Genomic DNA, 15,914 nt, shown 5'->3' on the forward strand with positions numbered 1-15,914 from the left:
CAGTGCCGCCTCCGACGCTCCATCTCGGGGTCCTGTAGCGGAATCTCGGCGTCTCGCAGCTGAACGTGGTTGACAGCCACACCCGGCGGCAATGCCGTGAGGAGAGTTGGGGACTACGGGACAAACGACACCATCCCAGCGCCAGTTCTAGTAGCACTGCGTTATCGACAACAAATGCGCTGTTGCGGCGGTTGTGCGGGACATGGTCGTCGGGTGGGTACACGACGGACAGCGAGTCCAACTTCATGCCCGGTGCGTCCCGAGGTCAGCGCGTCAAGTAGCACAGGCGGTCAGCAGCAGCAGATGCGTCGACACACAGGAGCTGAGCGTGTGGCGACTCCAACGACGCTGGACTTGGAGAGTGAGGGGCGAACTGGCAGGCTGGACTTGACCGCAGCGTGCATAGTATCACGGGCAGCCACGCGCCGTAAACGATGGGTACGGCCAGCACATGTGTACCACCGTCGTTCGAGGCGTGGAAACCGGAAGAACGGAGCGTGGTCAGCCAGGGACACTTGGGATCGAGCTTGCAAAATCGGAAATGAGCTCCGATGCGAGAAGGTCATTTTGATTCGGAGCAAGCCGATCAAGCCGACCAAACAACAGTGGATCGATTTGAACTAATTCCACCAATCACACTTCTTGTTGAACTTTGGCAGCCAATCACTGTCATCGATTTTTCGGAGACAGGTTTTGATTGGTCAAAGCGAAGACATGGAAAAAAATGTCAGCGCGGGAAAGCTTGAAAAGATCAACCAAAGCAAAATGGGCACCAAAAAGGCGAGCCTTTACATGTTGTGTAAACCACTTCAAATACCAATAGTCTATTTATGTGACATTATGTATCGCGACCGCTCTACCCGTTCTCCCTCGCCGAAACGCCCTACCATCGGCATTCCCCCAATCATGGTCTTGATGGACCTGGTCGGAAACGTCTCCGCCGTCGGCGACACGGATGCGATGGTGGCGGGCGACTCGGGCAGCAAGCACAACGGCGGCCGCAGCGCCGCCGTGTGTGCCGTCAACAGCATGGTCTCGGAGGCTTCCGCGGCGACCGTGGCCGTGTTGGATGTGATCGGGGGCGTCTCCGCTAGCATGGTCACGAACGCGACGGTGGCATTCGGCTCGGGCAGCGAGCGCAACGACAGCGGCAGTCCGCACGCAGGTTGCCGCCGGTAGTAGCGTCAGCGGCGTCGCCAGCGACATCGACAGCAGATTTTTAGGCGTGATGGAGGTGACTCTGACCTTGGGGGATGCGGTCAGAGCTACGATGTCCGTGCAAGACGTTGATGTAGATGTGTACAATGGCTGATATATGTTATTGGCTCTACAGGTAATGAACAGTGGGATGAACATGTCTGACAAACGAAGTATATTGAATGTCCCTTTCCATTCTGCGCGAGGTACTTAGATGTAGGGCTCTACAACCCTGGTGTACCAGTATGCGTGATGAAGCTGGGAAGACCAAGACACTTGAACGTCGATACGCTGTCGGGGCGTCCAGACAGAACAGAAGTTGCGCGGGCAGGTTGGGCGGTGCCGGCCGCAAATTGTTGCCATGACAACGACGTGGACCAAACCTGCTGCTGAAGATGCAAAGTCCTCCAGCGCCGCAAAACTTGTAGGCTCGAAAACGATATTGTTCGCAAATAAAACACTGCACCCGTCAATATCCTCGCGTACGGCTGGGCTCATCGCTCTGAGGTCGGCCTCGTGAATCGTGACCTTGGATAAATTCGGGAAATCCACGCGTGCGCCACGAATCAGCAGTTTTGACATGTTTGCCAAGTTTTCCTGGAACTCAATCCCGATGCATCTCCCAACACAAGTCTCCAATGCCACTTGTGCAACCACGTTGCCGATCCCAGATCCAAAGTCAACAAAAGTTTCGGCGATTGTAAGCGTTGGAATGACTGCCAGTATTGCTGAAACCCCAGTTGGCGAAATCTCACCAGCATGACAATCCGGCGCATGGACGGGTTGACGCAAGGCCGAGGCATACAAACTTGACACAGCGTCATGAACGTTGCCAACATTATCGGGAGCGCTCAACTTGTAGCCACCACTAAGCGCGTCCGTGCCGATTTTTGATCCCGAAATCTCCTTGGGAAAGAATCTAAGCTCACGCCGTGTGTCCTCTTCAGCGTCTTTAGACGAATCTGCAGCTGTCGCTGTGTCTTCCCGCAGTATGGCATCCCCAACCAGACAGTCCGCCAGTTAATTCGGCGGCCTGCATCAACCTGCTCCTTTGCCAGCCGATAAAGCAGCAAGTCCTCTTCGTCCGAGAAGTCTGCCATCGGGTTGCCACGAGATCTAGAAATCTATAATGCCATACATACCATAAGATATTTGGTCTCATACTTCTTCGCCTGATAACCTACCGACCTTTCACAAAGGTCCCATCCCCATCAATGTACTCAACACCAGGTTCAAGACACTCCTACCGCCAGCAAGGCAACTAAGCCCGGCTATCGATGCCGCTGCTATAAACGCTCTCGTGGCGCTGCCCAGCCAACACGAAAGCACCCCTATTAGCCTCATCGACCGCGCCGAATGCCACCGTCACGTTCGTGACCATGCCAGCGGAGACGCCCCCGATCCCGTCCAACACGGCCACGGTCGCCGCGGAAGCCTCCGAGACCATGCTGTTGACGGCACACACGGCGGCGCTGCGGCCGCCGTTGTGCTTGCTGCCCGAGTCGCCCGCCACCATCGCATCCGTGTCGCCGACGGCGGAGACGTTTCCGACCAGGTCCATCAAGACCATGATTGGGGGAATGCCGATGGTAGGGCGTTTCGGCGAGGGAGAACGGGTAGAGCGGTCGCGATACATAATGTCACATAAATAGACTATTGGTATTTGAAGTGGTTTACACAACATGTAAAGGCTCGCCTTTTTGGTGCCCATTTTGCTTTGGTTGATCTTTTCAAGCTTTCCCGCGCTGACATTTTTTTCCATGTCTTCGCTTTGACCAATCAAAACCTGTCTCCGAAAAATCGATGACAGTGATTGGCTGCCAAAGTTCAACAAGAAGTGTGATTGGTGGAATTAGTTCAAATCGATCCACTGTTGTTTGGTCGGCTTGATCGGCTTGCTCCGAATCAAAATGACCTTCTCGCATCGGAGCTCATTTCCGATTTTGCAAGCTCGATCCCAAGTGTCCCTGGCTGACCACGCTCCGTTCTTCCGGTTTCCACGCCTCGAACGACGGTGGTACACATGTGCTGGCCGTACCCATCGTTTACGGCGCGTGGCTGCCCGTGATACTATGCACGCTGCGGTCAAGTCCAGCCTGCCAGTTCGCCCCTCACTCTCCAAGTCCAGCGTCGTTGGAGTCGCCACACGCTCAGCTCCTGTGTGTCGACGCATCTGCTGCTGCTGACCGCCTGTGCTACTTGACGCGCTGACCTCGGGACGCACCGGGCATGAAGTTGGACTCGCTGTCCGTCGTGTACCCACCCGACGACCATGTCCCGCACAACCGCCGCAACAGCGCATTTGTTGTCGATAACGCAGTGCTACTAGAACTGGCGCTGGGATGGTGTCGTTTGTCCCGTAGTCCCCAACTCTCCTCACGGCATTGCCGCCGGGTGTGGCTGTCAACCACGTTCAGCTGCGAGACGCCGAGATTCCGCTACAGGACCCCGAGATGGAGCGTCGGAGGCGGCACTGGACGACTGCCCACTAGACCTGCAGGTGGACGGCGTTCTCCCGCCCTTTTTCGCTTCCAGCGATCCTCATCGACGGACAACCGCACGTAGATGCCTCAGGAGGGAGCGGGGTGCCACCGGCGACAAAGATCAAGAGAGGCTACCGCTAGAAATGGAGCGTTCGAGTCCCATCGGGGGTCAAGATGGAGCCTGAAGTCGCCATGACGACGACGTCGCAAGCGCCCAATTTGCCCAGCGACAGGGACACGCAGGCGGCATTGGCACTTGGCAGCAGTGTATCTACGATGGGCGTCACCACTGTCGCCGTGTACCGTAGTTCGGACCGTCACTATGGGGCTTGCATGGGTCAACGTAACTGTGGAGACGATGCCGAAGCCGCTACAGCACTTACATTTGGTAGCAATACTGGAGTAAATCTAAGTACCGTATGTTACCGTTGAACGCTTTGAGTACTCGTACTATTCATGACTCTGTGTAATTACACTGTATTCATCCCGCACTCGATATCCGATGCATTTTGCACGGTACCTTATCAGCACAGCTACGCTGCATTCCGCATGGCGGGCATTGAACCTGCACCGGTGGGTTCAAACTCCACCATACTAACATCACATACAACGATGAGTCGAACCACCCCATACAAAGCCTAGTACGTTCGGTCCCTTTGAACACTTCGAACATGGCCATACAAATAACAATATATTCGGTCCATCATATCCACCCAACAACGCTGATTTCTAGTACTTCATCATTCTAGATTCTGCGCTCAAGTGGAAAGATGGTTGATCGCAGGAAGGACGCGGATAATGTAGAGGTACGTGTTTTGGCTGTTTCGGCATCGTGTTGTTATGCTAGTGCTAATACGAACGGCTATGTATGGGTAGTTGCCAGGACCAACGAAGACGCATGCAAGCGATGGAAGGCGAATTTACGGATCGTCCAAGACGCTTGAAATGGTAGTGATGACATTGTTTCGGCCGTGCTGATGCTCATCGCATATATAGTCTTTGGCTTTGTGTAGCGCCGGTGAGCAACTGGAGTTCGACAATCTGTATCCAGTATTTGTGACCCCTTCTGGGCGAGAGCGGGTAAGTTCGTGTAGCTACGCAATAACGTTTGGCTAAAGCTAATCAGTGCCTACCTGTAGAGAACCGAAGCGAGATGTGGCACGTCGATCGACATAGACGACTTCATAATTGCACTGCCAGTGAAAGAGATGAACGACCTCTACGTGGCGATTTGTCGCGGTGAAGATGACCGTGCGCACAACTTTATCTGGATGATGCGTTGGCAGGAGACGTGCATGGAGCTGTCTGAGGTAAGCCAAAATGTGTATCGTGGCTGGTTACGGGTAATGATATCTATGTTTGTATTCGATATGAAAATGTAGATCACGCGACCGCAAATTCGGGCACGTCTAAAATGTATAAACTCCAACTTGTTGCGGTATCGCGAGGAGCAAGACGAACATATCGAGCGCTTTATCGCGATGGAGGCGGACCCTTCCACACCACACGACACCCTCATGAACCATTATAAGGAAGGCCTTGACTTGCAGAAACGCTACAACATAGTTGCCGATCTAGCCACAGCTATGGACAGAGTCGATATGCTGGCGGACCAACTCAAGGATCAAGCTCACTGGACATGCTCTTGCGAGAAGCGCGCATACCACCGCTCGCCCCAATGGCTTCAAGAGCAACCTCTCGACTTGGCACCACAAGCTCTAAGGCCGCGCTGGTTTTGGCCTCCCCGCTATCATGGGTGATATCCAGTTGATTCGCAGAGCAGGACGCTCCAAGGTGAAAACACGTTACTGAAGTTACTATGTCCTCCCCCTAGTAACAGAGCTATATGCAATTAAGTTGAATGTAATATCTCAAGTAATGTTTCATCTAGTGTGAATTGATAATTCTAACGAAACCCAAAGCTGTCTGAATACGGTGATCCTTTGCTCCAGCACGTATACCCATTCCGCCCACATCCACCAAGGCCACGGTCACCTCCATCGTGTACGAGACCCTGCTGTCGATGTCGCTTGCGACGCCGCTGACGCTACTACCGGCGGCAACCTGCGTGCGGACTGCCGCTGTCGTTGCGCTCGCTGCCCGAGCCGAATGCCACCGTCGCGTTCGTGACCATGCTAGCGGAGACGCCCCCGATCACATCCAACACGGCCACGGTCGCCGCGGAAGCCTCCGAGACCATGCTGTTGACGGCACACACGGCGGCGCTGCGGCCGCCGTTGTGCTTGCTGCCCGAGATGCCCGCAGTCATCGCGTGCTTGTCGCCGCCGTCGGAGACGCTCCGGCCAGGTCCAGGACAGCCGCCATATTCGCCAGCGTCGCATCGGAGACCACGGCGCCGCCGCTTCACAACTAGGAAAAGCCCCACATAATCCACAAGATGGCGCTGTGATCCACGGTACCGCTCTTACTAAAGTTTTGTTAGGGTGCTGTTCTCACGGTACTGCTTCCACTGATACTTTTGTCGATTCGCAGCGAATCACAGAGAACCAGTAAAATGATGCCTCACGTATCTTTTTGATCGAAAGGTCGCTTCAAACCTCCCATCACGTATACTTTTGATCAGTTGGCCTCGCAAACCTAATACAGCAAAATGATACCTCATGCATCATTTTACCCCGTTTTACTTAAAGTTTGTATGGTGTCCCTTCAAACAGAAATGCATGGCGTTAACGATAGGGTTAATATTCACGAAGATCATGGACGTGTACGAGATTCCTGGAGTGACCTTCGATCTGGCGGAAACTATCGCGGCCAAGACGGTGAAAGACCTCCTGGCAAAGTTTGTTCCTGAAGCCCGGATGAAAATGAAATGAAGGGAATCACCTTCCCGTCAGGAAAATACTTAACGGATAGCGCCAAATAGCGTACCCTTCCCGAATTGAATACCTCCTCTCAAATCTGATAGAATGTGCTCAGTATACAAAGCTATTGTACCTACGCCAATTTGTATACCTCAACCAAACCGTATAGAACGTTGAGTACTTATAATGTTCTTGAAATTTATGTGAAGTTTAGCATGTAAACACCTTTTGATTGGCTAAGAGATGTCTTAAAATTGAAAATCACCCATTATTTTCCGTGTAAGTATTACTTTGTCAAATACGGCAAGCAAGATCCGGTTATTTTTTTTATCTTTTTAAAGACCACAGTTTAAAAACTGACACTTGTATTCGGTACTGTTTGCATTTTGTGTAACTTTACGCAAAATTACCGTAAGGTACCCAAAGAAAAATGGTTTTGGTTGTTGGTCTAAGTTCTGCTTGCATCTAACGGCATGAGAGACGTTGTGAACCAACTCTGCGCAATCTATGGATGTCTCCATGGTTTGAAGACTGGTACATACGTTGGCAGGATGCCATCAAAGAGGTTTTGCAGAACGTAGCTAGCTCTACACACAATATTTCAGACTTGAATGCGTCGGAGCAACTTTGGTAGTATAACCCCCTTCCTATTTGTATATCTTTCTAGATTTGACAAGTGTTCAATTCAATAGTATGCGGTATACAAATTGGCGTTTTCCGTTAGCTACCGTTTTTGCCATCGGTGCAGTGTCTTGGAATCGAAGCACACACAGCTTGAACTCGTACGTACTTAAGTAATCGCAACGAGCGCTCGTACTGCTTTGGCCGCGCGTCACCTTCACTTTTTAAGCGCGTTCTACCTGTTCGCGCCATTCAAAATGGCGTAACGCAACGAGCGCGGCTATCAGGCTCCGAGATTGAATGTCTTATTTCAAGTGTGAATTATATGGCTTTCATTGGATAATCGAAAGTGTGCTCTATGATATTGTGCTTTGCAACCGGTTTTCCCTCCTAATTAGTGCACTAGATAGTGTTCGTACTTAGTGGTAAATCATAGTGGCTTTGAAGTCGTGTTTCGAAGCCAGCTTGGCTCGGAAATGGCACTTTCGGAAAGTGCCAAAAGGATGCTAATCCATGCTGGATGTGCTAAATCATGCAGGAGATGACATACGCGCGAGGAATTAAGTTTCAAGTAGATTGAAGCCTTTTTGTAAAAGTCTAAGTAGGTGAATGCATCAATTTGCAAGTAGATTGCCACAGTCAAAAATAACGTTTTATCATATCCGAATTGAACGTTAATTTTATGGGCAAAAATAACTGTTTTCCAGGGCCAAGTAATATCGTACGAAATTACCTTTTTAGAGTAAGAGTGTCGTAATGCTAATGTGTAAGTTTACATCATCGCTTCGTAGAATTGTATGCAGGCAGACCAAACTAACGCACTTGGTTCTGTATTAAAACTTCGTCGGCCGCGCGTCTGGTAAGTACAGTTGGGTTTGTTGAAAAGTCTGAAAGCAACAACCTACGACTCGTAAGTTTTAAAACGGACGGGCATTCTGAGCAGGCCACGCCTCTGTTAAGTACTCTTACGTTTATTGTAACGAACGACAGCAATAACTTACGACTCGTAAGTCTTAAAACGGACGGGCATTCCGAGCATCTCACTTCGCGGTATTCTGAGCTTCTTGTCGTACATTTTGAAACGAACGTTCATACTTTTTTTCAGTATCTTGGGCCGGAGATTAGCAACACATCTCTGTAGGAGTTTCATAACCACCTCGTTTAGCCCGTGTTCTCTTAGCTCGCGAGTTTTCACTGCAGGGCTCATTCGTCTTTTTGTCGGATACCCACCCAACTACACGTCTAAACACCTCTACCACCTCTCCTGTTTCGGTCACCCGGACAATGTCTTCGCCCATGATCACCTCATCCGCTGTCGAAGAAGCGGACATCGCCGAACTCATCGAGATGCGCATGCTACGACCTGAGCTAGATGTCGGCTTGGATCCCCTCGACCCCTCTTCTTACGGCGTAGTTTCCGACCATGGGAACAACGTTGCGTCTGTGACGCTTGAGTCGAAAAAGGCTCTGCTGCAACGCTGTCGCGAGTTTGCTCGAGTCCGTGGCTTTTCCATTCGCGTGGCCAACAACAGCTATCACTCTCGTCGTCAAGAAGGAAACGCCAAGTACACTTGCAAGGCGGTGAAAGGGCAGCAGCAGCTCATTCCAGGCAGCACTGCCAACTGCCCATTTTTCATTACGGTGTACGGGATCCGCAACAACTGGAAGATAACAAGGATGTGTCTGGCCCATGACCACTTCAGACACGGCGGTTTTTAGGGCGATACCTTTGTTGAAGGCAGTCTCGCAGGAGATACCTCTCGTCAGCGACTTCGCGATGTGCCCTACCGAGTGGTGAGGGGCGTCGTTGAGCGTGAGTTGCTCCCCTCTTACAGCGGAACGTGGGCCTCGGGCACAGGGCGGGCTATCATCGACTTTTTGATGACTAAGGGGATGATAACGAACCGAACTGCGGCATCCAAGATCAAGCGGGATCTTCTCGAATCGCTGCGCGACGACGTCGTCGGGAGTTACCAGAAGCTGGAGGGATATCTAGCCATGGTGAGTGATGCGAACTCAAAGACAAGCTACGGGTTTGGCAGGCGCGAGAATAACATGTTCAGAAGGGCTTGCGTTTTTCCAGGGGCATGCCTTCAAGTACACTGCCGACACGTCATCGGTCTGGACGGAACACATCTCAAGGGTGATATGAACAAGCGCGGAGTGTTTCTGTTGGCGACCACGAAGGACCTAGAAGGCCATGTGGAGAAGCGCGAGAACAAGATTTGTTCTCTGAGAAAGGCGGCATAAACGATCGACCAAAAATCAAGGGGATCAATGATCGAGAGAAGGGCGACCTGAACAAGACTGGGATTGCGGAGATCGAGGAGATTCGACGAGCGATCGAGGCACCGGGATGATACTCGCACGTAGGCGGGGTGTGGAACCAGGTAGATCAAAGCTGATCGACACATGGAGAGTGGTGATGCCTCGTCCCACACCGATCGAAGAGGCGCGGTGCGAAGGGCGCATGTCGAAAGCGAAGGACGTCATGCACGAGGGCAAGATCAACGAGCGACATCGTAGAGTGGGACGGCTGAAGACCGAAGTGGACTGATCGCGATCGAGAGCTGTGGATCGTCGATCGCCGATCAGCCAAGATGGGGAGCACATGGGGGCGAAGCCAGGACAAGAATCCAGTAGTTGTTTAGTTGTAGGATGGTAGGTGAGATGGTAGTGGTAGCGAGACACCAGCTAAACATAAATCAGAGCAGAATTTGCACCGAAGAGCACAAGTCCCTCAAGTCGTCAAGTCCCTGGAGCTACATTGGCCTCGGCAAGCATCGACACTTTGGACAGTGAGCTAGTGGTACGGTTAAGACTGGATTAATACATTGGCCAGCTTGACCTACTCTAGCGATCTATTTCTTGTGTGCGAACCCTCGATCGACCGGATACTGCTTGGCCGGCGATCGTTTCTCCTCTCGATCAACCTCGATCCCGCTATAGGAAGCGGCAAGCAACTCACGAAAGGAAGGAACACACCCGGAAAGGCAACTACAGGCCGTGGATCGACTCCAGGCCGACCGATCGGAGCGAACAACCCTCGATCGGAGCGTATACTCGGACGCAGAGCGAAGATTCCCGCGCTGCTCCACAACCTATCCCCGCGTCACGCCAATACATTCGATCTTCACCAGATTTTGGCCGATCCCGCTACACCACATCCACATCCTAGTTTTCGGACTCGCTATTGTCGATCAAGAGGATTACTCATTGGAGCTGGTTCCTGCAGAACATGAAAGACGCGCTTCAAGACGTCTCGGCGTGGAAACCTGTGTTCGTATCGGACAGACAGAAGGGTCTCCTGGCGTCTGTGACGGAGTTGTATCCGGATTCCGGACATCGATTTTGCGTTGGGCACATTATCACCAACATCGAGAAGAAGGGCTCCGCGCTGACGCCGGCAGAACAGTCACTTGTGTTTCAGATGGCACGTAGCGAATGCGAGAACGACTACAAGTTTTACAGCTCAAAACTCTCGGAGACTCGCCCATTGGCTGTGGAGTATCTCGCTGGAATTGACAAGTCGCACTGGGTAACATACGCGTTCAACGAGAAGTACAACCAACCCTCTTATGACGAGGTCACTTCCAACCTGTCCGAGGCAGCGAACAGTTGGTTGGGCAATGCAGTGCGGTCGTCCTACCCCTTGGAAGCTTTCGAGCAATACTTCGTCAAGGTGGTTGAGCTGTTCGCCGAAAGGCGCCGCACCTCCTCGCGACAGAAGGGTCCAGGTAGCAACGCAGGACACGCAAGCACCTCCCAAGGTGAGCCGTACGACGATTGCGAAATTGACGTGATGAGGACCACCCCTGCAGCCTTCTCGGACTTTCTCCTTCCCACCTACAAGAAGAAGCTCGACGGGATCATGGCTCTTACGAAAACCCTGCAGATTTTGCCGTGCCTTGATGGCCAGTACATGGTGCGATTCACGGACATCAGCAGCAGACCGGACCACGCCCATCTGTGGCGAACCGTGAACTTGATCGAGAAGGAATGCAACGTGCCGACGCTGGCAAGACCTGATGTTCCCGTGTGTCCATGCAGTCAAAGCTGCAATTCATCACGGAATGCACGTGAGCGAGCTTTTCGCCTGGAAGGAACACACCGTGTCGGTCGCGCGGTGGACATATTACTACCAGTTTGTCCCGACCGTCCGCTCGGCGACCATCGCTCAGGATCTTCAACTGCTAGTACCTGAAGTCATCGTCACTGAAGCTGACTTAGGGAAGCGTGGCATGAAGCCGGGTCCAAAGCCGAAGAACAAACGCAGGTCTGCACGACCAGGTTCTGCGGCGTCGCCTGCCATTGCTATGACTCAATAATACTAGAGCTGCAAGACGTATGCAGTACAGTCGTAAGTCTTTGCAAAAGCATAACAAAGCAAAAATTACATTTCGAATTCTTAGTGTCAATACGTCGAGAACGGACCTTGGTTTTCTTAAAATTCGTCTCGTACGAAAATGATATCATAAAATTCTTATTTACCTTTAATAGAACTTGGATCGAAGGAAAGTATTATACACGTGATAGTTCAAGGATAGATAATATACTGCAAGGATAAACTTAAGTGAAGATATTATATCTGTAATATCGTACGAATGTGTTACTTTGATGCTTACTGTGACTTGACGAAAATTGGTATTCCATAGCAACAATTCGCACGATCGTACGACTTTACTTCCCAGTAATACAACTCGTTCTTGTGCGCTATTATTGATACTGACGCAATGTAAATGAAAGAAGTATATACAACAAATTTATTATCATTTGCTGCTTAGACCATTTCATCAAAATAAAGTGAAAAAAAATATTTTTAATTACTCAAAAATGAAGAAAATAAAGCTGTATGGCTAGCCGGATGGCTACATCCGAATGGGAACTCTACACGTAGGGCAGTTAGCTACATCTTCGGCCTGAATGCTTCTCGCCACGTACATTGACATGCACTCGGCACACATGGCATGTCAGCATGAGCGCGGGGTGACCGGCGCCACTGGCGCGTACTAGCAAATGGCGCAAGTTGATAGGTCCTCGTCTTGGTCCTCCTCCCCCGTAATGTCGATCACCGTTGGGGGAGCTGGTGCCGAGAAAACACGTCGTCGTCGAGCAGAGCGGGGAGGTGAGCTCTGAGCTGTTGTTGAACCCCCTAACTCAATGTCCCCAGGCACAGACAGGACGAGCGACTCAACAACAGTCGTGGTCACGTCACCTGCGGCCGTAGTGATGATACGCAGGTCAAGCTCGTTAAGCGCGTCACGGCGAGCGCGGTGGTACAGCTTATCGTACTCGCGCTTGTAGGCTCGGGCCTTTTCCAGTCGCTGAGCCTTTAGGATCGGGTACCGCTTTTCCAGGCACGCACGCTTGCCAACGAGCTGCCGCAGACTTGAGACAACCCAGTTGGTGTTGCACAGGGGGCAGTTGGCACCATGATGTTTTCAATAATGAGGCACCTACTTATTTTGTTATCGCTGATGTTCCGTTTGCTCGTCCTCCATCATCTTCATATCTTACCCTGTCCTTAATTCTTATCGCGTTTTCAAGTTCTGATAAAACGTTATTTTTGACCGTGGCAATCTACTTGCAAGTTGATGCATTCACCTACTTAGACTTTTACAAAAATTCTTCAATCTACTTGAATTACTTAATTCCTCCATATGCGCACTACTTATTAGGGCATCTCCACCGGTGCTGAGTAAAACTAAAAGCAAATTGCCCTAAGATCCGTGCCTACAACGGCACAACCGTGCTAAAGACAGTGCGCAGCTCCACCGGCAATTGAGACTCGCAGCAAGCGCGTTAAAGCTCTTGGTTCGGCGCCAGCCATGGCGACGGCGCACAGCTGTATAGCCCTATAAAGGGCCCAGCAGCACGTTGAGGAAGACCCAGGGATGACGTAGCAAGGGCGACACTGCGGTCTGTGACGCTTGCGCTGCTTAGAACGCTTGACTTGGCCCTACTACTGGTCGGTCGACATTTACATGTACTCAACCTTTTACTCAAAGCCTCCTCCGTTGGCAAAGTTGTGCAAAACGTTGATCTGCGTAAAAAATGGAGCAATTTGCTCAGCATTTGCTCAAACCGGTGGAGCTGTACAAAACTAAAACTATGATTAAATATTGACAGAAAAGGGGTAAAATTTAGTTTTACTCACGACCGGTGGAGATGCTCCTAGTGCTGATTCATACTCTTTCGTAAGACGATACTTAGCCCCAGAATGCCTATCATAAGACAAAGCGTCTTACGTTTTCCGATCAACGCGTTTTGACTACATCTTGGTTGTTGTATACCAGTGGCTACATTGCATATTGTATGTCAAAACATAAGACAGTTTGTCGGACACTAGTTTGCGCCATACAATTGGCCAAAAATGTTCAGGTCTGCTCGCCACGACAGCGGTGGCAACGTTGAGCGCCGAAACGATGCAGTTGCATGATACGGTAGGGTAAGTAGCCTCCTGTTCACACACGAAGCGATGTGCCTGTAGTTGGCCGCTGGCAGCAAGCTTAAATATCGGCATAATGACTGCACGAACGCGTGCATGCAGTCCGTGGAGCTGTTCCACTCAGAGGTGCAGCCGTTGAAGGGCACGGAGTTACGATGAAGTTTGTAGACGTAGACTAAGAGGGACAAATAGCTCGTAACGGTACTACATGTACATTTTAATGTAGTAATTTTTATGCTTGAGCGTACATCATAGTAGTTGTGAAGGCGAGGCAGCCAGGGAACGGTGTTGCCAGTGGGCTTCCCGAGATCCTCCGACCCCCTCTTACCTAATCATTACAGTCCAGCAACAAAATGCAACCACGTACTCTGCAACGGCGATAACACCTAGATATTGTACCTACGACGCTGAGGTGCGGAGGAGCTCCACACTGCTGCGCGGGCGCTCGGCGCGCGCCATATCGCTGCTGGGCTCGACCTTCGGCTTCGGCGAGTTACTCGGTATCTCCTGCAACTTAGCCACTGCCTGCAGCCATGCTTTTTGCGGATGCTACAGCGTAGACTGGTTTGCGTGTGCGCCCTCTATCCGAATCTCCATCTTCTATGTAGTGTTAGTAATTTACTGTAGAAAGGAGAGTTGGCGTGGTGGGGTGAACGACTGTTGTCGTTCACCCCAGTAAAGCGAAGAAACATTGCTCCACTACGGGAACAAACGGTCGCATGATAACTGTGCTATGATGTCCTTACATTCCATTCCTGGCAAGTATATTTAAATCTTCTAGCAGGAGGTTAGTGCATGGCGTCAGGATCAAAAGCCCGGACATTTTTCAAGTGCGCTGCCTCTAGTAAAGGGGGCAAAATGCGCACACAGATGAATCAGTCCAATTTACGAGCCGAGATGCAGCAACACTCAAAACTACATAATACAATATTAACCAATGAAATTGCTACATTTGATTTGTCGTCAAACTGTCTTACGAATGCTCGACACAAGTGATTGACCATCCACGACTTACAGCAATTCGTACTCGAGTACGATTTATAGTCGTGCTCGATAAGTCGTACGAGTTATTGTGCTTTGCAGTTATTTTGCCGACCATTTTAGACGCTAAATATGGCAAAGCCTGCTCCTAAATATGTGTGAAAGAAGATACACGGCCTGCTAAAATTATGCATAAATCCACCTCCTCATATATATATCGACTTGGGAGGGCCTGTCAGCAGCCATGCATTGGCCCAGTACACCACCGTCCATGATCCCCAGCACATCCACCCTCTTATGCATAATTGCCGTGTGTGTAGGTGCTTGTGGATAAAAACCGACAGAATTGCAGCTGCACAGCCACAATTGCACTTTTGAAAGTGCAATTATGGCGCTTTTAGCGTAATTCTAGGCCTCCACCCATTTATGCACCTCGATTTATCGTAAATCTAGCAGGTGGTCGTAATAATACAGCAAATCTCGCCTCATATTGCCAAAATCATTGCAAAGCACAAATACAGTCTGAAGTGCCAAAAAGTACAATATGTGTTATTATAATAAACCTGGCGAGATGTGCGCCTAAATACTTTTGTCCAATAAAAACAGAAACTACATAGTGATTATGTCCAATTAAAGCGAATATGTGGTCTACATTAAAGAGAAGTCGCACTCTCGCAACACTGCCGCTCTGCTGGACATGGCGAGCCAGTCGGATCTCCAGCCTGGAGTCGAGGAGATAGCCGCATTCGTGGACGACAGCGTCTTCACTCAGTTGAGCGCGAAACTGGGGGACGCGAAGGAAGGCAACGAAGGAGCACTGGAGAAGAAGCCTCTTCGCATCGATGAGTATTTGAAAAAATATCGCGACGCGGGACTCCGGGTCTCTCAGTGAAGATTGGGATCGTATACGAGCACCCAGACGTGACGGTCGATCTTGCGGAAACCATTACGGTCAAGACGATTGAAGACCTCCTGGCAAAGTTTGTTCCGGAAGACAACCCCCTCATCACCAAGCTGGGTGAAGACGAAATGATTCGACTCTCGGATGCGTTCACTAAAGTCACGTACGTCGGCAAGGCCCAAGACGACCTCGCAGAATACCTGCGGGACTGCTGGAAAGAGTACAACCCTGCAAAGTACAAGGCGCCATGTGTGGCGGTTGTGCAGAGTTCTGGCTTCGGCAAGAGTCGGATGGTGCGTGAACTCGCGATTGAGGCTCAAAAGAGCGCCTTGAACATGAAAGTCCTGTACATGTGTGCCCGTGTGCACGAGTCGACGGGGTTTCCCAAGGCTACGAGCGAGCTTCGTGGTTGGCTGTTTCAAGAAGGCTCCAAAGTGGAAGACATCGCCAGTCGATTGAAG

The 15,914-nt window shown here is 50.8% G+C and overlaps 5 protein-coding genes across 5 annotated transcripts; 3 read left to right on the plus strand and 2 right to left on the minus strand.

The window, feature by feature from the left end:
• Positions 1–1,407: 1,407 nt before the first annotated feature.
• On the minus strand, positions 1,408–2,013 carry PHYSODRAFT_477361 (hypothetical protein; the record flags this gene model as incomplete). The annotated part of the gene is made up of 1 exon (XM_009515798.1): positions 1,408–2,013. A coding segment is annotated over one exon (606 nt), but the record flags the coding sequence as incomplete, so codon positions are not given.
• A 35-nt stretch (positions 2,014–2,048) lies between these two features.
• PHYSODRAFT_472534 (hypothetical protein) lies at positions 2,049–2,297 on the minus strand (the record flags this gene model as incomplete). The annotated part of the gene is made up of 1 exon (XM_009515799.1): positions 2,049–2,297. The coding sequence occupies one exon, from the start codon at positions 2,295–2,297 to the stop codon at positions 2,049–2,051; it is 249 nt and encodes an 82-aa protein (XP_009514094.1).
• Positions 2,298–3,426: 1,129 nt separating this feature from the next.
• Positions 3,427–3,689, plus strand: PHYSODRAFT_320700 (hypothetical protein; the record flags this gene model as incomplete). The annotated part of the gene is made up of 2 exons (XM_009515800.1): positions 3,427–3,516; positions 3,561–3,689. 2 exons carry the CDS (start codon positions 3,427–3,429, stop codon positions 3,687–3,689), a joined length of 219 nt encoding a protein of 72 aa, XP_009514095.1.
• A 1,160-nt stretch (positions 3,690–4,849) lies between these two features.
• Positions 4,850–5,062, plus strand: PHYSODRAFT_477119 (hypothetical protein; the record flags this gene model as incomplete). The annotated part of the gene is made up of 1 exon (XM_009515801.1): positions 4,850–5,062. A coding segment is annotated over one exon (213 nt), but the record flags the coding sequence as incomplete, so codon positions are not given.
• A 99-nt stretch (positions 5,063–5,161) lies between these two features.
• On the plus strand, positions 5,162–5,440 carry PHYSODRAFT_476106 (hypothetical protein; the record flags this gene model as incomplete). The annotated part of the gene is made up of 1 exon (XM_009515802.1): positions 5,162–5,440. One exon carries the CDS (start codon positions 5,162–5,164, stop codon positions 5,438–5,440), a length of 279 nt encoding a protein of 92 aa, XP_009514097.1.
• Between the last annotated feature and the right edge of the window lie 10,474 nt (positions 5,441–15,914).

Source organism: Phytophthora sojae, assembly GCF_000149755.1.
Source record: "Phytophthora sojae unplaced genomic scaffold PHYSOscaffold_1, whole genome shotgun sequence".
In the NCBI taxonomy this organism is placed as follows: Eukaryota; Oomycota; class Peronosporomycetes; order Peronosporales; family Peronosporaceae; genus Phytophthora; species Phytophthora sojae.